Raw genomic sequence first — 27375 nt, 5'->3', positions numbered from 1 at the left:
CTTATAAATAGATTGTGTAATTATTTCTTAACAGTAAACAGAATTAATAAATTAATTGGGCATTGCAGGCACATCTGTAGTGTAACATATCACAAGTGTAGAATGTATGCTGCTATTTGCATTGCAATGCAATGCACTGCGGACTGTGTTGTAAAAGCTCCAGCTATCTCAGTGTCTGGATCTGGAGAACATCTCATGAACAAGTGTATAGAAAACACTGCCAAGAGCTGGGGCACTGTATCCTTGCCCAGCAGGAGATAAAGCACAGGCAGTGCAGTCTTGTTTCATTACAGAGCATCTGTCAGTTCTAGGAGCTGTTACCTACCCCAGGCTGATGTCTGTTGCAAGGCTGCCATGAAGGGCTAAGCTGTGTAACACCAATGCATCACTGCTGTCTGAAGAGGAAGACAGAGCTACTCTCCCTGGTCCTCTTGATGCCAGTGCCATTGTTCCATGTCCTTAACTACTGTTGTCTTTGAAATAAAGGATTTCATTTCATTGTGGGTCCCTATTGTATGCATATATTAGCCTTTAGGATGTCTGCATCAAAATTTGATGCTTAATTCCTCTGGCATTTCATGGTAGGGTCTTTAAGCTAAAGAGAAATGAAATGCCGTTGTTCTCCCCAGTTTTGAAAACCCACTGACGGCTGTTTGTTCAGTTGAGGCTGATTTCTGTAGGTATTTGTGTTTACTGCAGAAAACACCTCAGCATGGTTTGTCCATAATTACATACTGTGTCGAGTACCCAGGGCATGTTCTCAATTCCTTTTAGAAATATGCTTTGGTTTTAGTTAATCAAAGAGTAGACTTAATTAGAAAAGATAGAAAATACGGTCTAAGAATAGCAAATGTGGTAATCCCATTAGCCTAAAGATTTTAAAGCCTTTTTTTGAAGCTGTTTATGAGTCTCTTTACCTTAAAAGTCAGTTTCAAAAATCAAAAAACTCTTCAGATGTTTATGAGGTTATTGTGCAGATGGCAGCAGACACGGGTATGGCATACGCCTTCCAGCAGAACGAGTACCATCAAAATAAGGCAAAAGAATCTTGAAAGAGGGAAACAGGCTCTGCTCAGGTTATCTTTTGATAAGAAGTTTTTACCCATTGGAGTACTGAGCCTTCTGGGGGAACTGCTTCCTTATTGTCCATCTGCCTTTGTACATATGTAAAGGATAAACTAATTCTGGAGCATCTGAAAGATGATATGTCAGAGATTACATTTAATATTTTCAAAGAAAAGATCAGAAGATTTTATCTGTTTAGAGATGATACTGAAGTGAAACCATAAATTCAGAATTCCTGAAATAGTGATTGTTACAGGATTTTTCTTGTAAAGTTGTTTTCCCCCGGTAATGACATCGATCTGTGGCGAACTGAAGAAAGGAGAAAATGACCCTGAGGGTCTGTATTTTAAAAATAAACCCTGAGCTCAGCCAGCATGGATTAGGGCAGTGCTCTGACAGCCGAAGACGTTTGCTTTGTGCAGGGAGGCCAGGATGTCTGTGGCTGTCATTCTGGCCACTCCATTGGCTCATTCAGGCTCTGTATCCAGTACAGTTGTGATTGTCCCAGCTCAGACAGGGCTGAACTGATGGCTGCAGGGGAGGCAGATTGATATATTTATTGTAGAGTGAATGCAGAGTGGAAGATAGGTGGCATCTGAGTCATCTATTGCAGTCCCATCACATCTGCATTGTGTTACATGGACTACTAATTAGCAGAGCAGAGGCAGAAGCTGTTGCTTATGGAGGAACTGTTAGTAACGGAGGGAAGGCCACCTCAGCTAAATAGGCTGAAAGAATCTCTGTGTGCATTTGTTGGGATTTCTCATGAAAATGATCTCGTCGTACATCAAATTCAGAAAGCTGAAATTGCTGGATACATAGCACAGTGCAGCTGCAACATGAAGTAATGTGGGAAATAATTGACTGACCCATAATGATATTTTGATGTAGTAGGTAAAGCACAGTGCGGTGCAGGTTCTTGTGATGTTGGGTGCTCCTCCAAAAAAAGAATGGAGAAGGAGAATCACTGTGGAAAGAGTTTGAGAGTTTCACATTCTGCATTTGAGTTGTTGGTGTGCTGATAGATATTCAAGTAGATATACGTATTTTTAATAAGCATCATCACATGGTAGATTGCATTACCAATTAAGAAGCGGTCATAGGATGATCATGGGGAATGTAGGTATAGTTCTCAGATAAAATTGTAAGTTTCGTGTTTTGAAATTAAAAAAAAAATAATAATAAAAATATATTAAAAGCTTATCATTTAAAGAATCTTAATTTTAGAGTAATTACATTTCATTTTTCTCTCTTAAGCTTTGAAGCTGCATGGAGAATTTGTGGGAACAAATAACCTGGGAAACTGATGGAGTGCTGATACTGAAATTCAGAGCCAGTTGGTAGAAAGTAATTAAAGCCTGTGTGTTCCCTGTGTGAGGGAGGAGAATGGAGATTGTGTGAAAAGTCATGATCTGCATCTGTAGGTGTGCCAAGCTGTTATGTAGGATGCTTCCCTCAGCCTCATGCAAACAAACTCATCTAGTGTGGAATGATTGAGAAGCACTTTTCTAGTCTATTTTGGCATTCAAGATGATCCAGTTCCACTCTGATGTTTTATCTTTGTTCCCTTGTCTTTGCATTTTCTTATTTGTCGCAACTGATTCTTTCATTTTGACCTAAGATTAGCAGTTCAGGAGTTTGGTGGGCCCTCCTGGAACAGTACAGAAAGCCTTGCCAGGGGTGATTCCTAGAGGAGAAACTAGAAAGGGCTGTCAGACCTGAACCATATGACTAATAAGGGATACTTATGCTTTGAAAGGGCTGAAAATCAGGTGACAAGCACTGTGCTGTTACATGAGCTTATGTGAAAAAGACTTTATTGAGAGTTGCACAGTATTTTAATTCTGCCTTTCCCATCCTGACTTAGAAATGATATTATTTCAGTTTATACAGCAAGAACATTCCTAGCATTTATGGTTGCATCAGAAAGTTTGAAGATGCAATTTAAATATGGCCTAAGACTTGGAAACTTGAACATACTCCCCACTACTTATTTTTCACAAGTTTTCACTTTAATAGTTAGAATTAAACATTTTGAGGCCCAGAAATAGGGATATTGATAATCAGTTGAAAAATCAGTGGAAAAGATGTCTGGGGTATGTATGAAAGATATGAACATGTAGTTCCTATTTCTCCAGCATCTGAACCTCTGTGCACTGGACCTCAGGTTGGAAGGCCAGAACTTGCCTTTGGAAGAGTTAGGGTTTTATTTTTATTTTTTATTTTATTTCATTTTCTGAGGATTTCCTGTAATTTTTGTTTTTCACAATTAAAGTTTTGAGCCTATTCAATGTGGATTCCCACAGTGTGTGATTCTTTTTTTTTTTCTTTCTCCCTCAAAAATCTCTGCTTGTTTATACAGTCTTTGGGGCTACATTGCGTTTCTGTTTAGAGGGCTTTTTGTCAGTTATTTACAGTCTCTTAACTCAGTTTAAAGGATAAGGTCTTACTAAGACCTAGCTCTGTTTGGTATTGATGAACTGAGAGAAAGGAGATGAGCACTTAAAGTTGAATTAAGCTTCCTTTTGATTTCTTTATATGATCTTACTGTCGCCTGAACGTAATGACTTGGTTTTCTTCCTCAGGTCAATCAGTCTGCAGAGAGGCTAGATGAAATAACAGGCATTAGAAATAATAATAAAGAAATTGCTAAGTAGCTGACCTGGATTTTTTAAGCTCCTCCTCCTTGCATCTTGTATTTGCAAGCTTTCCAGGAACACAATCAGAGATGATAATACATGCCTCTGTACTTTGAGGGGACATTCTAGCTGGTTCTTTGGATGCCTCCATCGGCATACTTGGCTACTAGCAGTATCTGGTGTTCTTACTGCATAGTAGCAGTACGGTCTGCAGTCTTTTGCACAGTGATGGTAGAACGTGATATTCTTGTGCAAAGTTTGTTACCTCACAATAAAAAGGAATGTTTCATTTAAAAATAGAAGCATAGGAGTCTGAAGATCTTCTGCTTTTGTCTGCTGTTTTTTACACAGGTTTCTCAAGATAGCGCTTTATTTTTGTGACTTGCTGCTGCTGTGGTTTAACCCAAGTTTCTTCAGCCTTAATAGAGAGGCATCTTTAAGGGGCTGGAGGAGAAACAGCCGTGATATTTCTATTTCTAAATGGGCTTATAAGGATGACAAGCATGGGTGAACATGAAATTTTGATGGAGCTGAAACACAGAATGGAAAAATGAAGAAGGTGGAAATGGGGATGGCTGGACAGGAGGAATAGAGGAATATTGTCTAAGCTTGCAAGAATTGAGAAAGCAAAAGCTGAGCTTGAGTGAGGGATGTGAAGGACTTCTGCAAGCAAATGGGAGGCTCAGATAAATGTGAACCCTCTTTCCTAAGCACTCCTTACCAAAGACATGGAGAAACGAGAGGTACTTACTGCTTTTTCTGGCCTTGTTTTTCACCAGTACAATAAAAACTAGCACTAGTTTTTTACGGAGTAAAATCAAAGGATCTTACCCATCCCCCTCAGAAAAGGATAACAGAGTGAGAAGAGTGGTGTAATTTGCATTCTGACGTGGCTGTCTGATGGCAACCTGAATGCTGTGCTGTTGACCTGGCAGTCTACCTGGGAGTCGAGCAGTCAGCAGTCAGAGCAGCAGCCAAGAAGCTGGCAAGCAGACCACCAGGTTAGTGAGTAATTTATGCTGGGTAAGGAAGAGAGTTGTTTCTTGAAGATTTAGGCAATCAAGTTTGTCGTTTTGCTAGGCTTTGATTTGTAGCTTCCAGCATTTATTTGGGGTTTTTATGCTTCTTTTCTGGGATGGAGGACTCCCAAATGTGGATTTTGAAGAAACTTTTCTCTTTTGAACAGAGTGGCACATGCCTCAGCCCATGCTGAAGCATGAGACAGGGCTGAAATTGGTGAAAAACTGGGATGTCTAGGTAGCAAAGCAGCACAACACAGCTCTCAGTGGGCTGAAAAGAGATGTTTTCTTGGTTGCGGAGGCAAACTTTGTCATTCTGCTTTTAATACTAGGAGTGAAGAATCAAGCTTCTGTTGGACTAGTAGTGGAAGTAAACAGTCGCATTTCATTGAAAGTGATGAATTGCAAAATGAATTTATTATTGTATGAGATGATTTGGTAGGAAATATCGACTGGTAGAACAAAGCAAGAACATCTGGAAGCCAGGAAGCTGAGGATAAGTGATCACTGGCAGAGAGGCAACACTATATAAATCTTTTCAAGTTTACAGCCAGCTTCCAAAGGACAGGATGTGGAGAACAAAGTCTGGGTGAGGAGGGTAAAGCTGGGAGAACTTAGTGCTGACAGGTAGAGAATGGAAAAAGATTTCTTTTTCATCACTAGTATGGGTTGAAAAACAGTTTTATCTCACACAAAAACAAACTGGAGATTCTGCCAGAACTTGGGGACAAGAATCACAAGAGAAAAAGATGAGAAAGCTGGGGAACAGAGGAGAAATAAAGCAGAATTAGCTGCAGAAAACGATTATCTGTGCCCAAGATTCATACCAGAATCCACTCATGTGGTTGGAGGTTCTGTATTGGTTACAGCCAAAGTAAGCAGATTTATAATATACATCTCCAAGAGAAGTTGAAAGACGTGTACAGGGTGGTGGTTCTCTGAGGAAAGTTACTTTGACAAAATGAGGTGAAGGCAGGCCAAGAGAGTGAAGGCTAATAGATAATGGACTGCTACTACAAGGAAAGCTTTTGAATGTTTTTTGCTATCAAAGGACATTCTTAGAAGGGCATTTTTCTTAACTAATAAATTTCAGCTGTATTCCGTGGTCACCGTGGTTAAATTTGTGTGAAGGATAAGAAAATCCTTCAATTGAAATGGGGAAAAACTAACACAGGAATAAGGAAAGAGAGCGATATCAGACAAAGGAAATATTGATAGGGTGAGATCAGAAGGCAGATATGTCCCCAGGGATGAGGAAATAGAAATAAACATATGAAAGCTGGGATGAAGTGTGGAAAGGTTAATGCATTCCATTCAAGTGACTGGAATTGGATAATCCCCATCTCAGTATTCTGAACATAATGGTACATGTAATTTAAGAAGTTGGGGGCAAAGATCTTTTTTTATCTGTACATTTTACAGCAGTGACAATACATGATATGTGTTAGATGGAAAAATCATCCCACCAACCCAATCCCAGTACTGTGGTCTTAATGTGACGTTCTTACAGGAAAGACTGGAGAGGGCAAAAAAGCCTGGATACTGAGATGAAGACAGGGTTAACTGCGTGCAGAGAAAATAGCCTATGTGATGTTAATCTGAGCTTACTTTGTTGAAATTGCTTATTTCTCTGTGAGAGAACTGCAGTACATTTCATGTCTGAACTTGCAATTCACACAGTTGTAATAAGTAGTTTTAGCTGCGGTGAAAGGCATCAGGATTATGGGAGGTATGAATTAGGTCAGAAGCTGTCTAGGAAAGCTATTGGGAGGGAACTGATCAAGGGAGTTTCTGAATCTTTGATTTCTTCGCTGAAGATTCAACTGCATAACATACAGCAATAACCCTAAATCAAAAAGTAAGGTCAGGTGCAGGACTGGAATACAATGGCTCTTCCAAATTGAAATAAGAGGGAACCTTTATAAATCTACATGGGACTCTGTTTCTACACCCTAACCATTAGGGCATCCAGCCTCTTGGCTTGCCTGGGCTGCACTGAGTGAAGGGGAATTGTCTTGGACCAAGTGTATGTATGTATGCCTCCTATTTATTTCCATGGAAACTACAACAGATATAAGGAGCACAATAACACTATTTGATAGAGCAACTTCTCATCTGCAAAACACTGTTTCTCAACATGGCCACCACCAGTAGCTGTGCATTAACTCCAACAAAGAACAAGAGGTGCATGCCATGTTTGTAACAGTCTGCACCAGCAGAAGTGACCCACTGTTACTGTCACTGCAGCTGAAGCATGCCACCCCTGGCAGTATGCTACATCCACTTGTTGGTTAACGTAAACGTTCAGCAAGCATCAATGAATGTCAATGGGTGCTATTCTTTCTGCATGAGGGAATTCAATTCCAACCCTTTGCTCCATCTGCACTTCCACGTCAGACCCATTTTGTCAGACCGCCCCTCTGCTGACATCTGTCACACAGCAACAAAATGTAACGGGATATTGGTGGGAAGGTTTAACCTCTACTGCCATCCCACCAACATTATCTCTGATGTCGTGGGCCAACATGATGAAATGGGAAGCATTACTTGTGGAGCAGCCCTCATAAAACACATCATATAGTTAATGTATCTAATTTATTTTATTTTAATATTAGTAATATTTAAATTTAACATTTAATAATTTAAATAATATTAATTTAATATTTTAATATTTATAATATTTTAATATTATTAAATTTATTTAAATTTATTTAAAATTTATTTTAATTTTAGTTTTTTTTTTTTATTAAAACATGAGAAAGTCAACAACAGCAACATAAAGCTAGTGGGATATTTGACCTTGGTTTTGTGAAAGTAACACATCAGTTTGGGTCTATGGAAGTGGCTGCAATGAGTGAGGTCTTGAGGTGTTTGTTAGAGATTTCTGATGTAGTTTTACTCTTCCTGTGCTTCATCCTTGAAAACAGCTGCTGACAGATATACGTACTGCCAAAAAGCAATGACATGAATAAGGCATATCTGTGAAGGGAGGGCTGTTTCTCCCTGCTAGGAGAGGGCTCATAAACATCTGGTAAAGAGACAAGATGAAATTTTGGGTTGCAACTCTATAAGTTCTGTTTGAAAATTGGCAAGAAATGTATTTATGTCAACTGAAAACAGTTACAGATAAACCAGAAAATTGATGATTTTTTGGGGCACTTTTGAACCTATTCTCAAATGATCAAGATTTGAGAGATATTTTTTGTTTTTAGTTATTTCAGCCGTAGCCTCATGCAAAAAAAAAAAAAAAAAAAAGAAGAAGAAGAAGAAGAAAAAATACGCACCAATGAACATAACGCAATTTGAATTCAGAGCAATGTAACTGCATCCATATGGTGGTGTGATTCCACATTAATTAATAGTTACCCCTGTGGCACTTCTGTGCTGCTGGTGGTTAATTAAATCCTGGGAAAACTGGCTACACCAGGAAGTCTGCTGCAGGAATACCTGTGCTGGTTCTGGCAGTGAGGTAGTTAGCATGATGATACACTTAAGCTAATTAGACTTGGCAGACTTGTGCCTGGCCCACAGGCACTTTGTGGATGTTTATGTCTGTGGCATTATCCACCCACAACTCGGCTAATCCATCTTCGGACAATGGACCATCTGTGGTATAATCACGTACTGGAAGGTCTTCGTAGGCTGAGTAAGAGGAATCAGATGACATTCAATAGTATAAAGGGTAGGATTGTGAATGTGGGGAGTAATAACATGAATTTGTATTAAAAATGGTGATGCTAAAGGTAGACACTTCCTCAGAAGTCTTGTTCACAGTGTAGTCATGAACAGAAGAATGGGTAAAGAGAGATTTTCTGTTTCTTCAGCTGTGGCTTGTTATATTAGGAGGTAATTAGAAGCCACACACTTGTTTAGCTGGGACAAATGAAGGATGAGAGAAAAGTACTGCTCATCTATAAACAGTAAGAAGAACTTTTTCATGGTAAAACCCTGTGCTGATACAAAAGCAAATGGCATTCACACTCTTGATTGTAGTTAGATTGTACCTACCAGAGGATGAAGTTTAGGAATGGTTTTCAATGTAAGTAATTGCTGCAAAAACCTCTAATATGGTACCCTTCAGTAAGAAGGTTGTTGCCTGTCATAGCAAAAAGCTGAAAGTGGCTCAACGCAGGCTGGCATGTTCCTAAAATTAACTGCTGCTTCATGTGGAGGAGAGGAGGAAGGAGGTTAGTGAGTTGCATTTTGAAACTTGGAAAGGTGTTGGAAGTTCTCCACTATGGAGTAAGAATTCTGACAGCAGAGACCTAAATCACTGCCACATCTGTGTCCCCAGAGAGTGCTGTGCAGACGTTAAGGCAGGGGCAAAATGTTTGAGGGAGGGAATGCTGATGAGTCAAAAAGCAAATTAAGAACTCTGGCATATTTTTGTATTTATTATTCTGGGCATTTATATTATTTATACATTGTAATTACCCAGTTCTTTAGGAAGACTTGTCGTTTCTCTCTCTCTCACTCCTATTTCACATACGTAAAGTTATATGAGTATTCATGTACTTGTATATTAATGTTAAGCTTGGGAATAGATTCTGCAAGTGAAGCAGCAGAATAACTCTTTGAAGATGTAAGCAAGTTATGCTTCCTGGGTAAACCTGCTTGGCTGTTTTAAGTACGAGGCAAGGAGTAACCTTTCCAGCTAGATTCCATGCTGCTTCTCCAACAGTTCTGCTTTGAAAGTGAAACTACAGAAATATGTCCCTGAGGGGTTCAGGCATAGCAGTGTTACTAAGCTCCGGCTCAGGTTTCATGGAGCCCCGTTGTGCTGTTCTCTGCTGCAGTGCTCAGATACTGCAGCACATTCCTTCTGCACAGCGGAGCCATTTCTGCGTCTCCGTGCTGCTCAAAGGAGAGCTGTTTGTCACCCAGAGGGTACAGATAGCAATCACAAGTTAAAAAGCAAAAAATCAAGAATGGCAAAATGTAGCAATGTCAGTGCAGTAGTCAGGACAGTTGCTTCAGGACATTTTGTGTTGACTTCCAGAAGCTTTATCGGTGTGTATGTAGAGTGCCTTCCCACAGTATAGGCCCAGTTACAGCCTGAGCCTTCCTTTATGCCCCTTGATATAATTGTGATACTTCACTATTCCTGATTTCATCTTCACATACGTATTTTACTACAAACTTACTGCTGTTCCTTCAGCATCTAGCATTATATTCACTGTCTGTGAGATCCTAATGCTGCTCTGCTGTGTGTCACATAGGGACAGTGTTTGCAGTGTTGTTTTTTCCTTTGTTCCTGCTGAACTCTCCTCCTGGAAGAAGCTGTCTTTTTGTTACTCTTGTGCCAGAGCTGGAGGGCTCCATCCTGTCTATTATTACAAGGTTACAACTAATAACAGGGGATGTTCTGAGAGTCCTAAAGAACTTTTCAAAAAGAAATGGGCTGGTTTATGCTTTTCTGGGGATGCTCAAAGAGCATTTTAGAAACACCATTGTCTTCAGCTTTCCAGCTGCCTCAGCTTGAGAGCTCAGCCCGTCTGAATTGCAAAAAGGGAAATATGTTGCTTCATGCTGTACCCTTTTCTATATTTGTGCTGTGTAAAGATAGCTGCAGAGATAAATAGATCTTTCAGGAAGATGATCCCGACTGTGTTTTGCACATGAGAGTAGATTAGATAATGGCTGTTTACTTCCTTAGCGCTTTGAATCTATATTCCCCCAAAGTAAATGGGAAGACTCATTTTGTATGCTCCCCACAGAGAACTCTTAGCAGAGTTAGTTTCTGTCCTCCATCAGACCCACACTGCTATCAGATATGTGGAGCTCTGGAGGGAGGATTTGTGGTTGTGTGATCGCTATTACGGCAACTTTCCCTAATATGCCTATTATCCACACTGTGGAACAGCCCTGTAGCACTGGAGAAGTGTTTTCTGGAGAGCTGGGACAGGAAGAAAGTGTAATTTCTCCTTACAGTTCTCTTACGTATTCCTGATGTCCTTTATATTTTCAGTATCTAACTGCAAGCTGAAGCTCTTCTCAGGCTAAAATAGAGAGGTGGATGTTGAGGATGAGAAGGCCAATTCAAATTTGACTCAGTTTCATATCAGGGAGTGAAAAAACTCTCCAATGCATTGCTTTTCCTGTCTACAGTTGAGATTTTTAACAGCTAAGAAGACTTACAAACACTTTTGAAGACAGTGTCTTTCATGTTTTGTAGAGCTCTTTTTAATTCAGACCCCTTGCTTAGCTACCTCACTTTTCTGGCTGCTATTTACTACCTATCTAAAGTGCATAAGTGGTGGTATTGGAAAATGATCACCATACTTCACAGTGATAATATGCTGAATTCATTGCTGGCTAAGTCCATACTCATCTCATTTGTTTCGACATACACAGTTTCTGGTCTAGAAGTGTATGATTGTGTGCAGAAACCTGTTCCCATACAGAGACCTGGGGACATCGTGAAGACTTGGCTCTTCAGTTTAGTGCAGTTGTGTTACCCACATGGAACTGTACTGATGAACAGCATGTTTACTGAGTAGTCTGAAAGGTTTTATCTTGCATGAAAGTATGTATGCTTCAATTCTCTTCTCTCTTCTCAATGTAGCGTGTGTCCTGTCACCACTCTCCTATGGTCCTGGCTTCAATTGCCTTTGCTGAATCACAACAGACAAGGCAGAAAGGATCCTACAGAAGGAAAGGGGAGAGGTAGTGGACAGCAGATGTTCCCAACTTAAAACATCCATCGTAGGAGACATTAGGTTACACTTCATGCCCCATAGCGTCATTGAGACTCAGAAGATACTGGAATCCCAGAACATAGGGGATGATAGGGACATCTGGAGATCACCCAGTCTGACTCCTTCAAAGCAGGTGCATAGGAAAGAGTCTGGGGGAATATCTGTGGGCACCTCTGTGGGCAGCATGTCCAAGGGCTCTGCCACCTTCACTCTAAAGAAGTTCTTCCTCGTGTTTGAATGGAACTCCCTGGGTTCCAGCTTTGCCCAGTGTTCCTTGTCCTGACGCTGGGCATGGCTGAACAGAGCCTGGCTCCATCCACTTAATCTGCACCCTTCAGATATTGATCAGCGCTGATAAGATCCCGCTCAGCCTTCTTTTCCCCAGACTGAAAAGTCCCACAGCTCTCACCCTGTCCCCACCAGGAGATGCCCCAGGCTCCCCCCATCTCTTCAGCCCTCCGCTGTGCTCCCTCCCGCAGTCCCCTGTCTGCCCTGAACTGGGAACCTGACACTGGGTGCAGTGCTCCAGCTGTGCCCTCCCCAGGGCAGAGCAGAGGGGAGCAGCACCTCCCTTGCCCTGCTGGCCATGCTTTGTGCAATGCACCCCATGGTCCCATTGGCTTCTTGGCCACCAGGGCACACTGCTGGCTCGTGGTCACCTGTTGGCCACCAGGACACCCAGGTCTTCTCCTCAGGGCTCCTTTCCAGCAGGGCAGCCCCTACCCTGTACTGATGCATCTAATTATTCCTCCCCAGATGTAGGGCTCTGCACTTGCTGTTGTTGAACTTTGTAAGGTTCCTCTCTGCCCAGCTCTCCAGGAAGTCCAGGCCAGATTTGGCAGGCGACTTATATAATCTGTTACATCTTGATTAGATGTTAGGCTTTTAAAACAGATGTTATCTTCATTTTATGTGTCAATGATCTTTATCCAGACATTGCACTGATAGGAGAGGTAACAGAAAGAATGAATAACAGCCTGGAAATGGGAGCAAAATAGCAGTTCCCATAATCCCAGTCACTGCACCAGGAAGAAAATACTGTGATTATTGTCAAACTGAAATCAGGCAAATAATTGGGTGTTCTTTTCAGGGTTAGTGAAGTTGGGTGCTGGAGCAAGGGTGGATATTATTCTTGTGGCCTTAACTGTTACTAAGTAGATTGCTTTGAAAGTAATGTTTCCTATTTATTTCCTTGGAAACTGACAAAGATAAAAGGGCACAATAACATAGATAGAACAAATTCTCAGCTACAAAACAAGACAATAGTCACCACCATTAGCTTTGCATTTTTGCCATCAATGAACAAGAGCTTCATCTTCGTGGCCATCTAGTACATGGCTTGTCTTTCATATCTCTGTCGCTACTTCTGAAATGCCCCAGCTGTCCCTCACTGTGTCACATCTAGTGGTTGGTCCCTATAGGTGTTCAGCAAGCATCCATGAATACGAGTAGGTGCCTTTTTTCTGCATGGAGGAATTCAGTTCCATTCCTTTGCTTCATACACATTTCCATGTCAGATTCCATTTTGTCAGATCGTCCCTCTGCTGCCATCTGTCACACATCAACAAAATGTAATGGAATATTGGTGGGAAGGTTCAACCTCTACTGCCATCCCACCAACATCCACCTCTGATGTTGTGTGTTGACATCATAAATTAGGAGGCACTACTTTTGAAGCAGCCCTCATACTTTTGGATACAGTTCTACAGTAAATCAGGCTTTTGATTTTTAGGAGTTATTTCTGTGCTGTCTATGTAGATATCAAATGCTGAAATGAGGAAATGCATGAAAAGAATGCATTTTTAGTATGTTTTTTTTTTCTTTGTTGAAAAGGGCAAAGCATTTGCCTGCTTCACATGTCTTTAATGCTCAGAAAATTTGCATTCACTTTATGTAAAATATTCCTACATTTGCAATCAGCTTTGTCATTGTGGTGAATTGGCTATGAATACTCCAGGAGAAATGAGAGTCAAATGTGAAGCAATGGGGTCCTGTTCTTCCCTGTTATAATGAGATCAAAAGACACATCAGGATGAATCACAGCACCACAGCATCACAGGGGTTGCAAGAGACCTTAAGAGATCATCGGGTCCAACCCCCTGCTATAGCAGTTCCCTACAATAGGTCACACAGGTAGGTATCCAGATGGGTCTTGAATATCTCCATAGAAGGACCCCACCACCTCTCTGGGCAGCCTGTTCCTGTGCTCCATCATCCTTACTGTGAAGTTCTTTCACATGTTAGTACAGAATTTCCTATGTTCAAGTTTTAGGCCATTACTGCTTGCCCTATTGCTGTGCACCATCAAGAAGAGCCTGACCTCATCCTCATCCACTTGCCTCCCACCTCCCTTCAGACATTTATAAACATTGATCAGATCCCCCCTCAGTCTTCTTTTCCCCAGGCTAAGCAGCCCCATGTTACTTGGCCTTTCCTCATATGGGAGATGCTCCTGGTCCTTTATCATCTTTGAGGCCCTGTGCTGGACTCCTTCGAGGAGATTCCTGTCTTAGAATTTGGGAGCCCAGAACTGGACACATTTGTCTAAATGTGGCCTCCCCAGGGCAAAGCGGAGGGGAGGACCACCTCCCTTGTCCTGCTGGCTGCGCTCTTTTTGTTGCACCCCAGGATCCCATTGGCCTTCTGCTGGCTCACTGCATGGCCAGCCCGTTGTCCACCAGGACCCCCAGGTCCTTCTATGCAGAGCTTACATCCAGCAGGTCATCCCCTAACCTGTACAGATAGGTACATGTGGGTATTCCTCCCCAAGAGCAAGACTCTACACTTGCTCGTGGTAAACGTCATCATGTTCCTCCCTGCTGAACTCTCCAATAATAAAGTCCAAATCGAGAAGAGAGTTTATGCTTCAGACGGTATGCCTCAGACTGTGCAGAATTCTGAAATAAGCCTGATCTTCAGTTTAGCTAACAAAGCACCTACTCCTGAATTGAATATATCTTTGAAATCAAACTTATGATTCATTTTCAACCTGTTATGCGCTTCTCCTTGCAGAAAATGGGCCAGGGTTTGGCCCTCCTCTGGATCAGATGTTCTGTGATAATCAGGTCTGACACTCAAATTACATGCTTTTTCTGTTGGTTTCGTAACATGGCGTTTCATGTGCGCTCTTCAAATCGTCTCAGCAGGCACCTAATTCTCATGACTTCCCTCTTTATTCTTTACCTATGCAGAGTTGGTTTGACACATTCAGAACTTGTGTTCTGGGTATTGTTACCAGTTAGAATGAGCAGCCTCTATTGGAGGGCAGAACCACTCATATTTGTGAATGAGCTAGAATTATCTAGCAACAGTGTTTTCATGCTGAATGCTTCATTACACCCATTTCGCTGCCTTTTATGCTGTTAAACTGTCTGATCATGTATGTAAATGACACTTTCAGTCATGGTCTTTAAAATTAAATTGAGAATTCAGCTTACCACAGAAAGTCTTACTTACTTTCCTTAATCATGTAAAGCAGAAGATAAGCCTCTTTTTTTCCTTCTTCCTTTTTTAAGGACAAGCCTCAGAATAATAGTAATTACAGTGCACACACACACACACAGAGTGAAATTGCAGTGTGTAAATAGAAGCAAATAAATATAAAAGATCAAAGGCTAGATGGTACAGATATGTACGTATAGAGGAGAAGACTAAAAGGTGAGGATATGTAGATACAGAGGAGTGCTGGTAGCCAGCCTGGGAGCAGGCTTGCCATATCTTCACCAAGCTGTCATTCCTGTAGAAGGGACTCTCTTTGCCTATGAAGTTGCAGTGTTAGACTTAAAACTTCCTGATAGTTGGATAGCTGAGGATTACGCCAATGTTCTGTTTAATTTTGAGACACTTAATCTCCATTTTAGCTTTCTTTTCTTTTCTTTTTTCTTTTTTTTTTTCTTTTTCTGTGCCAGGAATCTGCAATCACTGAGCACCTGATAAAAATCTGTGAGTAGTTTATCAGTTCCTTGGGCACTGAGGTGTTCCACACCTCTTCTGCCTTTATAGCCAGATGCTACCTCAGCTAGGGTGTAATCCTTTCTCTGCCTCACATGCTTGTGCTTACAGGTTTGCTGTGTGCTAGACGTCCTCAGTGTACTCTGGTCTCCTTTCCTTCCAGGATGGCACACTCTTTGAATGAATGGCTATGGCAGCACGAGTTCTGGCTCCCCCCAGGAATTACATGGGAGGACATGAAGGAGTCTGAAGACACCCATTATCCAAAGCCTCGTGATCTCCTGCTCAGCATCCCTTTTGCCTTAATCCTGGTTGTCATTCGATGCATCTTTGAAAGGTAAGTTCTTTAGTGATGTTTGGAGTGTTTTGGGGATAACAGTGTCAGTGAGGGTCCAAAAGCGGACTCTTTTGTCTGGACCAGTGCGTGATTGAAGAGGTCCACAGAAACGTCAGATCGTAAATTCTGCTGAGGCAGATGTTTCAGCTCTTACTTTGTGGCTGTGTTTATATACTGAAGAAGCATGTTGAATATAGAGCACAAATCCTACCCTTAAGGTCTAATTATAAGCAGCGAAACTTCCTACACTTAAAACAGGTAAGCCCTAGTATTAGTCTTGTGCTTGTGCTTCAGAATGCATACATACTGTTTCTGTTGTACATTGCTTTCTGTTTCTGGGTCAAGTGAAGTGAAAATAATGTTTAGACTTCCTAAATACAGCTAGGTGCTCCCTATCTCAGAAAATAGGAATCTGGGATATCTCACCAGACAGGGGAGCCTAAATAACATGCATTAAGATAAGCTGAGACTTGTGCCCCCAGAACCAGCACTGCATAGCTACATGAACATATGCATGTCACTGACCACAGTTGAGTATTGAGGAGTGTAATTTCCTTGGGAGCACCATGCAGGGAGATTTGTGGCTGCTTTCTCCAGGTCAGGGCCTGCTGAAGCCACTTGCAGTGCTGGGCTGCCAGAATCTCTCCTCCTCTTTCCCTTTCACTGCCAGACCTGCTTTGTGGCTGCTTTTCCCCAGTAGTGTCCATGGAAATAATTAGGAGGCATTACTTTTGGAGCAACCTACATAGTTTAGTCAAAGTCTGTGGTGGTTTTAAGCTCAGGAGAAAAAAGTAAAAAAAAATTAGAATTAAAAATCAAAAAGGAGTCTGCACAAGAAAATGGAAATAGACCTCTCTGTAGGCTAGCAACAGATTTCTTCTCTGGATTCTCTGTGATACGAGGACGTTTTTTAAAGTAGATTCTGAACTCTGTTGTGAGAATGTTTTTATGTAAAAATACTGGCATTCAAGTAGAGTGTTATTGAAACCGAATGCATGAATGATGATTTAAGGAATCTTTTTATGATGATACTTGGAATTGTTCGTAACAAATATGTTCAGGGTGCATTCCATAAATTCTATTGTTTTATCCTCCACTTACCTGAGGACATAGGTGTCTCAGTTACCTCCACTCATGTGTGAACCAAGGTGCTGTAGGCAACCATTAAAACAGAAGTCAACCACGTTTCTTCCTTGCTGACCTGTAAGACTTCTTTAGGTAGGTAATGTCAGTTGGTCACATAGACATGCTTGGAGAGTGAAGCTGGACATTAACCTCCATGTTCTGCATTGACCAGAATTGCCCCATTATGGGCTTATCAGACATGAAGACAGAGGAGCCAGGCTCTGCTCAGTGATGCCTAGTGGTAGGACAAGAAGAGGCATTGAACACAAACAAACACGTGATTTTCCATCTGAATATAAGTAAACACTTTTTTATTGTGAGAGTGGTCAAATATTGGGACAGGTTGCCCAGGGAAGGGACATTCTCCTTCTGTGGAGACACTCAAAACCCAACTGAAAACTCAGCAGCCTGCTCTAGCCACCTCAGCCTGATCTGCAGAGTTGGGCTATGCAATATCCAGAGGCCCCTTCCAGCTGTAACAGTTTAGAATTTTATGACTTTTGTTTTTGTATTCTTCTTCTTCCTGCCACATTGGCCCTAGTCCACCTAAATACCTTTTGTCTCCTTTAAGATACTTCTGACCATGTAAAAAGTTTTTTTTTTCTTTCCTATCCAGACACTGCATCAGCTGAGAGAGTTTCCATGGGCCTAGGCCTGCTTATGCATTTAAAAGCTGTTTTAATTCACAAACTTCATTAAATAAAAGCTTCTTGCCACACCCTTGAAAAGATAATATCTCAAGCCCATTTTACAGGTCCAGGAAACCTGTAATCATGCCACTATCTTACCTATGCAAATTACAGGCTAATGTTCTGAGCTATATTCTTGTTTGTCCTAACTCTCTACAGGCATTTATTTCAGCTGGAAATTTTCACATTCTTAATCATTACTGTTTCACATTCAATTCATCCTGTAAAAGAGAGCTTCTTTTAGTGTGAAGCAAGCCCTCTGTCTCTGTTATGTTGCACAGGTGGACTAGGATGGTTTAAACTCATTGGTAGTGTGTGGAGAAATGCAGGCTGAAGGGATGTGTATTATTTCTCATTTTCCATGCAGATTGCCCTGACTTTGCAGCTTTACACATTTGTGGGTCAAAATGTGATTTTAGAGAATGTAAATAAACTACAAGATTGGTTTCAGTGGCTTTCCCTTAGCTTCTGTCAGTTTGTTCTACCCTTACTTATGACTTGTAACTATGCATCTGGTGCAAAGCATTTCTTTTGTTTAGGTATGCTCTCTGTTTCTGGTGGTTCCTGCTCTGGATTTCAGAAATGCTGTGTCAGAATTCCAAGAAAATTCTAAAGAGGCAAGAGGAGCCCAGAGGAGGTTCTGTGAGCCCTGTTTCAGCAGCTGCATTGGATGCCTTGCTTGGCATTTTTTAATGGTGCCATCTTCTTGTTTTGGAATTATACTTGGAGAGTACGCTGCTACCTGGAGCATTTTTTTTTCCCTCTCCCTGGCATGTATGGGCTGAACTTGGATAAACTGTGACAAAAACATCCAACAACCAGTTGTAGAGTATATTAGGTGGTGGCTGTGTGAAGTGGAGGAGCTGGGTGGGGCCTGGGAGAGCTGAGGACGTTGTGAGTGCAACCCTGGAGGAAAAAACTCACACTTTGTGAAGCAACTCCTCTGTGAGCTGCTGTGATCTGGGTAAGGTGGAAAAATAGGGCGTATTCAGGGCTGGTGGGCGGGATATAGTGCTGCTTGTCTCCATCTGCCACAATACTGAGGCAGGTCATAGAATCATAGAGTCATTGAGGTTGGAAAGACCAATAAGATCATCCCGTCCAACCGTCAACCCACACCAGTGACCACTGTCACTGAGGCCATGTCACTCACTGCCATATCTCCATGTTTCTTGAACACCTCCAGGGATGGTGACTTCACTCCCTCTCTGGGCAGCCTGTTCCAGTGCCTCACCACTTGTTCTGAGTGTATAAATAAATGAAAAATTATTTATTATAAATAAATGTTTTGTAATATCCAACCTGTACCTCCCCTGGAGCAACTTAAGGCCATTACCAGATGTTGGGAGAGGTAAGTAATTGTGTCCTGACACATGAGAGGAGCTAAAAGTTGAGAACCTCTTCAGTTCTTCTGATTGTGCTTGTACGTATAAAGTGTGTCCTGGAGCCATAATTTGGAGTCTGATTTTAAACACTTGTGTGCCTTAACAGAACTTTTCCTTTGTTGGTGACAAGTGGTACAACAAGTGACAAAGTCAAGACACTGCAACCTGGAAGATTCATTTCGGGCTTTAGGAAGAACTTAATTCCTGGGAAGATGGTGCAGGCCTGGAACATGTCACCAGAGACATGGAGAATCTCTGTACTTGTTGTCCTCAAGACTTAGCTATAGTGCATTTCCAAGACTTCATGTTGAAACCTCTATTGTCCCAGTCTGTTAGCAATGGTCTCACTTTGAGGAGGACATTTGACTGGAGAAATCCAGAGGCTTCCTTCAGCCAATGCTAATTTATTGGGCACTGTGACACACTTATACCCTACCTTTTTGTGATGATTGGCAGTCTGACAAGGTCTGCTTTGAACAAATTTCTGCACAGGCTCTGTATCCAGTACTCAAACTATGGTGTCCCAACATCACTCATAATTTCCCGTAGTTGCATTTAAAGGCTGTGGTCTTAGATGCATTGTATTTGTTTCAGGTGTTTTGTATCTCTCTGCAGGTGTACTTTAGAGCTGTCTCAGTGACTCTTTTCTTAACTATATGGGAAAAACTTAATGATTTTGGAGCTTATGACATTAAGGTTCAACGTTTGAGGTTCAACAAGGCCAAGTGCCGGGTCCTGCACTTTGGCCACAATAACCCCATGCAGCGCTATAGGCTTGGGGCTGAGTGGCTGGATGACTGTGAAGAGGAAAGGGACCTGGGGATGTTGGTTGATGCTCAGCTGAACATGAGCTAGCAGTGTGCCCAGGTCGCCAAGAGGGCTAATGGCATCCTGGCCTGCATTAGAAATAGTGTGGCCGGCAGGAGCAGGGAGGTGATCATCCCCCTGTACTCAGCACTGGTGTGGCCGCACCTCAAGTATTGTGTTTAGTTTTGGGCCCCTCACTACAAGAAAGACATTGAGGCCCTGGAGTGTGTCCAGAGAAGGGCAATGAAACTGGTGAGGGGTCTGGAGCACAGGCCTTATGAGGAGCGGCTGAAGGAGCTGGGATTGTTCAGTGTGGAGAAGAGGAGGCTCAGAGGTGCATGAAGGGAGGTTGTGGTGAGGAGGGTTTGGCCTCTTCTCCTAGGCAACAAACAGGACCCGAGGAAATGGCCACAAGTTGTACCAGAGGAGATTTAGATTAGACATAAGGAAAAACAACTTCTCTCAGAGCAGTCAGGCACTGGAGTGGCCTGTCCAGGGAGGTGGTGGAGTCGCCGTCCCTGGCAGTGTTCAAGAGGCATCTGGATGAGAAGCTACAAGATATGGTTTAGTAGCTTGTGGTAGCAATGGTGATGGGAGGACGGTTGGACTAGATGATCTTGTAGGTCCTTTCCAACCTTGTGATTCTATGATTCTAATATTTCCTCAAGATCTGTGTGCTTCCTCTGGGGGAGATGAGTTCCTCTTAGCTAAATTCTCGATGATATTAGATCTCGATGATCTAGTGAATGGTGAAAAAAGCTTTTAATAGGAGAAAATGATAAAATAAATCCCAAGCCTTGCATACTACAAAGTGATTCAAGATTCTTGGTGACGTGGCAACATCAATTTTCAGGCACAAGTACAGACACTGAGACTCTGGATTGTGAAACAATTTTCTGAAGGAAACTAGGAGCTAAAATAGGCTCAGAATTGCACAGAGCTTTCTTCAGACCCACTGTAGGTGTTACTGATGTGAAAATACTTCAGTCTAAATTTGCTTTTTCTGTCCATTAGGTTCTACTTGGACTGTAATCTCTGAACCCATCTGTCTTCACACGTTTCTAAACAACTTGGGTTGTGTTCAGGTGCTACTCAAATAATGATCATTAAACAGTACACATCAAAATCAAAGCATTCTGTCTGAACAAAACCCTGAGGAAACTCAGATTTTTAGTTATCACCAATACAAAAATACAAGATTCAAAAATTATTTTATACTTCATAACAGTCTTCATTAAGTCATAGAACCATTGATTCTCATTCAAGGTAGCTAAAACCAGCTTCAATAAATTATCTGTACTATATAAGTGCATACCTGTTTATGTGTATACACATGCACTTCATACGTCTATATCAGCTTAATCTGGACTATATAGCATTGGTAATAATTCAGCGTTCATTTAAATATAACTATAAACTACAGTGAGGTCTTCAAAAGTGCTTATCGTTGCCTGTTTGCAGAATCTCTTTACTAAGCAGTAGCAATTTGATTTACCCAAGAGCAGTGTTCCTTTGTAGAGTAGAAGTGTTATCATTTAACTCCTAAGAGCAGGAAAGCGGAGAATTGCTACTTGTGTGCTCTGCTGCTCTGCCCTGGGCAGGTGGATAGTAACAATATCATTCACAGTTGCCAGTATGAGTGAAAAAGGAAAGCATGTGAGCTGCTATTTTTCTGTAGACTTGAGTTGCGCTGAAGATATTTCATGAGGAGATTTCAAGCACTATTTCTGCATAATTAAAATGCTTCAAGTTGTTTCCAGCCTGTAATGGGCATGGCTGGATATGATGCATTATACTGCTCATTTTGAATGGAAGCTTAGCTTTGCTTCTGCTTGTTGCCCTTTCTGTAGCCAAAATGTCACCAAGGTTTTGTGGGTAGTGAATATGAACCCCATTCTCTGAGTTTATAAATGCTGCAGAACAGAGGTTTTTTTAGGCTAGCTCCTAGAGTTCTCATTTTCTACCCTTCCATAGGACTTAGAAATAAATTTATTCTGGGTTTCCTATCCTGAACTTTCTTACAGAATATATACACTTACAAGCCAGAAAGGTAATGCTAGTGAGAATAATGTTTGAGGTTCCAGGAGTTCCTGGACACTTAGATCCTCGTGAGTGTATCACTGAGAGCCAGTTCAGTAGCACTGGAGAACCAAGGGTGCAGGACATTGATGAATGCCTTGCCCTAAAATAATTAAACACTCAGTGGAGGTTTCAGCTCCAGAAGATGACCTCCTGGGAAACTGTGGTCCTGTCAGCCTCACCTCTGTTCCTGGGAAGGTGATGAAGTGGCTTATTCTGGGTGCCATCTCCAAGCAGGTGGAAGAAAATAAGGTTATCAGAAGTAGTCAACATCGTTTCACCATGCTTGACCAACCTTGTTGCCTTCTGTTATCCCTTGGTTATGGCATTCCTTGAAAGCTTGCTTCAAGCCTTCAAAAAGCACAGAAAAGCAAAGGAGTTTGAATCATGGAGCAGGATTTCAAAGAGGCATGGCGAAAAGATAGCTGTGCTTCTCTTTGATGAGTTTAATATAGATAGGGTGCTTGAAAACTGATCCTGGACAAACTACCTCAATTTACAAAATATTCACTCAAAATTATTTCTTTAAAGATATCTTTTAATTACTATTATTTTAACTTTTAGTTTTTGTGGGGTTTTTTGTTGTTGTTGTTCCTGAAATGGAGTGTTCAGTTGCTTGTATCATCTCCTGTTAGAAATCAGTAGCTGGACTGACATCTCTGATATTCTTGTAAATCAAGTAGCACGGAGTGATTAAAGTACATCTTGTGAGGACTACTCTTATGGCTCAGCTCTGAAATAAAGAGCATTCTGAACGCTGCATTTGAAAAAAAAAAAAAAGACAGAAAAAGGAATATCTCCTCACTCTTTGTCATGGCTGCTGCTTTCTAGAAAGTGTAGCCATGGAGGAGTCCTGAGGTAAGTGAGAGCGTTAATGCTTTGCTGTTCTGAATGCAGTGAGGGAGTCAAACCTGCTAAAAAAGTTAGTTTGTTATACACACAGCCATTAGGTTAGCATAGACACTTGCACTATGGTCAAAGCTCTCTGTGATGCTGTGTGGTACCTTTGCTCATTTTGCACTGTGCCTACTGATTGTCTTATTAAGAACAGCAAACTGAAGGTTTCTGGAGTCCGGAATAAAACACCTTTCTTCTGTCCTTGAGAGTGATGCACTGTAAGCCATTGAATATGAGTCAGAGATAATGCATCTTGAATTATAAAATCTTGCAATTTGCAGAAGAGGAAAAGAAAAGGAAATCTCAGCTGTGGAGCTCTCTGTGTCTGTAGTGCCCTTCCTTAGGCTGCCTCTGTGCTTCAGCCACAAGTTTGACATGGAAAGAGCCCCAAATTGTGGCCTTCTGAAAGCCCCAGGGCTCCTTATCCCAGAGTCCAGTGGTTGGGAGACTGTATCCTACAGATTATTAATGCTTAACCAATTAACCATTCAAGTCCCATTTAAAATTAGAGAAATTCTCGCAAGTGATTTTCCTGCTCCTTTCACTTCAAGATGCAGAGTAAAATGTTAAGTGATATGCATCATCTCTCAGCTTTGCTGTAACTTGGGATCTGGCATCCTCTGGCATTTCTGAAAGCCTGGAGGTGTGAAGATGTGAAGAATTTGGCTATTGTTTTTTTTTCTTTTTTTTAAGTTTATGAATGTGATGGTGTTTAGAGGTGTGCAGTACTTAGCTCAGGTCTCCTTCACATTTCCTTCAGCCTTCTGCTCCGAGCTCCCATTTTATTCTCTAAATTACCATTTCCCTCAATTAAAAAAAAAAAAAAAATTGATTCCTTCGTGTATCTTTGTGACCGATTCTTACGGGGTGAAATTGATGTGATATAAGCTGAAAAGTGAGTTTAGTGAAAGGTTAAATGATGTTTCAAACAGAAAAACTGTAGGACAGATCTCCCAGTTCACATCTTGGCAGATGGTGGTTAAATGTCCCTGGGGAGTTCAAACACTCTGAACATTAGTTTGCATTCTGTTGGAAATGAAACATTCATCTTGGTTGGCTGCAATGGCTTCCTTAGCTGCAGCTACAATGGCTTAGAGATTTCCTCTCAGATCTTGTTGTAAGTTCATGCTCCATCAACACTGAGCACCAACAAGTGCATCATAGTGAAGTCCAGATCAGTAATTAGGTCATATCCTACTCCCCTGCAATTAAAAATCAGCAGTGATCCCAGTGCAGGAGACCTGAAGTTCTGGTTCCTGAACTTCTCGTGTCCTCTTGAGCCATCTCCAGCCCTACTGGCTGGAAAGCTTCTGGTTAGCTTCTAGTCCAGCTTCTGATTTACTTCTGATCAACTTGGCTTCATAAGACATCCTAACTTCTTTAGCTTTGGCAACCTCACTGTAAGTACATGTACAGAAAGAGTATTGATGGATGTGGTTGTATTTATGTGTGAAGGTTGTGGTGTAAATTTCTGTAGAAACAAAGCCCGTTAGAAATTTTCCAGTCCCTCTCTCCAAATGCAAACCATGCCATTGATTGTATTATTACACCAAGGTTTAATATTTGAATTAAAACCATAAAGAAAACATTGCACCAATCATTCACTTTGGAAAAAGGATAAAAGGATAAAGGTCAAATTAGTGCAGTATCTGCTAACAAGCGCTCAGGTACAATCAAGATGAGTGCAGTGTCCCCTTTATATCAGAGTATAAAGCAACAGACCATTGTACAGCCCAGAGCTCTGGATTTCTACATGAGCTCATGGGGCACATGGGGATATGGATGACCCCATCCCCATTGCTGCTGGGTGAACACGCCCTTCTCTTCTTAAGTGGGGAATTTGAGTACTGAGCCTCATTCTTCCTCAGACAGAGAATCCAGCTGATTTAGACTTCTTTTCCAGTTCTTGGCTGCTGCTGGGCACAATAGTTGTTTGTCACCACTGTTGTTATCAGTGCCTGGAAGCATGAATTAGGCACGTGAGAAAGAGAAAACTTCTTTTCAAGCTGAAAAGCAGCTTCTGTCTTCCCTCTCACTTGTTCCTATGATTCTGAATGATTTTGTTTTCCTTGCAGCAACAATTTACACTGATGCTAGAAAACCGATAGTAATTACTGTAGACTGTGCAGAATTCAAGGTAAATACAGCAGCAAAGTGCTATTTAACTAATGCTTCATTTAAATGCAGATTCACACTCCAAGACGTGCTAGCTCATTCAGCTGCTGCCTATTTCATCCCAGCTGTAATCAGCTTGTGTAATGCAACAGGTGTGGGGAACGGGAAACCTACAGTAATAGTTTTATGGTGTGATTACTGAGCTATATGCGGAAGAAATATAGGGAACTAGGACTGCATATTCACTTTCTGTGGTCCTGTGCTTGATTTTCAAATGCACAAATTGAAGCAGAACTTTCTTACATTTTACTGGAGTTTAGACAATCTAGCAGAAAGGCCGTGGCATCTCCTTGCTAAGGGGGTATCAGTAGCTGCTCTGCCAGGAGTGCACTGAACCCCTGAGGACCACTGGGGTGTTGTCTGACCTTCTAACCTGGCCATTGGGATTGGTTTATCTCCAGAAAACCATCCATCAAGATCACAGCTCACCCTTTTTCATTGCACTGAACTACAAGGGTGGTGATTCCTGCGCCTGTTCTCCATGTAGAGTCTTTGTGGATGGTTCCTGGTTTTTATCTCTGTCCACCATCATTTTCAGGGACTCATTCCTATGGAATCTCTATCCTGTAACATGCACTTTTTATGCCTGCTGTGAGGTTTAATGGCTATGAATTGAGTGTCGGTGCCCCCAAGGACAGGTTCTGCCTCAAGAGTTCTGTACACATTTCTTTGATGTGCTTGGTCTGCGTGAAGCCATGGCTTCATCTCTCTACTGTTCTACTGAACTGTTCAGCCACAATAGTTGCATTCTTCCTATCATATTTCATGTGGAAATAGCTTGCTCTGCTTCTTCCTCTGCCAGATTGTCATGCAAGTATTGGTTTGTGTATTCCTAGAAAATGTTTGTGCATTTGTGCATCACATTATGTGTGTAAAGAGCCTTTGGGCCCTAATGATGAAGGGTATGTAGTACAGGGAATTCTTCTTTCAGTTAAGCAGCTGCTCTGTGCTTGACCTTCCAAAAATGATTCAGTACAAGGGGCAATGAGCACAAAATGGAACATAGGAAATTCTATACAAACATGAGGAAAAGCTTCTGTACTGTGAGGGTGACAGAGCAGTGGAACAACCTGCCCAGAGGTGATGGAGTCTCTCTCTCTGGAGATATTCAAAACCCACCTGGACTCAGTGGGCAGCAGAGGTCCCTCCCAACCCCTACAATTCTGTGATTCTGTAGCAGGAGGTGTTTTGGATAGCACTGTGGTTTATCTTTTCCAGTCCCATAATGTCTGTGATTCCTGCAGTGATGCTGTGATATTTTTATACATAGAGAGCAATGATTGGAGTATGTCCCTACACACGAACAATGGTTTATAGATAATGTATCTTATTACTACAGGCAGAGAAGTGCCATGTTCTGAGCAGTAAAACAAGCCTTATGAGATTTTTTGTTGTTCAGGGAGAAGTTTCCTCCCTCCCACTCTTAATGTTTGCCCTAGAATTTCTCTGCCTGTTTGGGCAGCAGCTGCTGACTGCAGTGTGAGACAACATGCAGCTAAGTTTGTTACTAGCAGTCTCCTCTGGCTGAACTCAGGATGAAGTCTTAGGAGATCTGCGGCTCACTGTCATAGCACAGCTCAGCCCAGTTGCGCTGAGTGAACAGAAAGGCAGCTGAAGCTCAGAGGGAAGGGAGAGACAGCCTCAAGAAGGTTTCTAGTTTGGGAATCCTGAAAGGTTATCTCAGATAGAAATTGCAATTATAATGCAAAAAATATTGTCTTAGCATGGGACCTGCTCTGTTTGAGAGTCAAGCTGCATGCAAACAATTTAAGGACAGATTGTTAATGTGAATGACAAGAACTGTTCTCCTTGCTTCAGATATCCTAATGCTTTCGTCAGGTGCCAAGATCCATAAATCTGCTGATTTCTCTGTGTCTTTCCTTGGTAACCACATGGAGCAATGAATTAGTAGCAGCTTCTCAGAACAGAAGGCACAATAAACTGCTCCGTGTTTGTGACTTGACAGTGACTTTAGCCATCGTGTTGCAGAGAGAGCTGAAATAGTTCACTTCCTGAGTCCTTGTAACATTCCTTCTTCTCAACAAAGCCTTGGGGTGGGAGGAGGAGGATTTGGCATCTAGTGTGCCTTTGAAGAAGGGAGCTTCCCTGCTGATGCACATGATAAAGCCAAAAAAAAAAAAAAAAAAGCCTCTATCCTCTTGTGCAATAGTGAAAGAAGAACAGGCTTTGCAAGCTCTAAAGCCATTTAGGACAAATTTTATTGGCCTACATTTTGTATGAAGGCTTAGGACCGATGTGTTATTTTACAGAGGATCAAACGCTAGGGAATAAGTGAAGAAATCTTAAACACAGTTTTACTCACAAATGAAACACATCCTTAACAAATATACAAAAATAACAGTATAACTCTGATTCCTATCCAGATGTGTATTTATATTACCTAGCTGTCATTCTAAGACTTTTACAAATTTATTATTCTAATGAAGTTAACATACCCTTGTTTAGTACAGTAGACAGAATTTACCTGGGAATCCTTAACTCTCTCTGG

At 41.6% G+C, this 27375-nt stretch overlaps 1 protein-coding gene across 9 annotated transcripts in view; it reads left to right on the top strand.

The window, feature by feature from the left end:
* Positions 1-27375, top strand: part of CERS4 (ceramide synthase 4) — a 57161-nt gene that overhangs the window by 6585 nt on the left and 23201 nt on the right. For 4 of the 9 annotated variants that reach the window (XM_418172.8, XM_025144427.3, XM_025144428.3 and 1 more), the window contains exon 3: positions 15536-15709. In XM_418172.8, the coding sequence (XP_418172.3) occupies positions 15536-15709 (174 nt within the window). Of the gene's footprint in view, positions 1-305; positions 15364-15483; positions 15710-27375 lie in introns of those variants that run through there. The other 5 variants (XM_046904614.1, XM_046904612.1, XM_046904613.1 and 2 more) reach the window with 3 other exon arrangements.

This window comes from Gallus gallus, chromosome 28 (assembly GCF_016699485.2).
Source record: "Gallus gallus isolate bGalGal1 chromosome 28, bGalGal1.mat.broiler.GRCg7b, whole genome shotgun sequence".
Lineage (NCBI taxonomy): Eukaryota > Metazoa > Chordata > Aves > Galliformes > Phasianidae > Gallus > Gallus gallus.
This window is presented reverse-complemented; position numbering and strand designations above follow the sequence as displayed.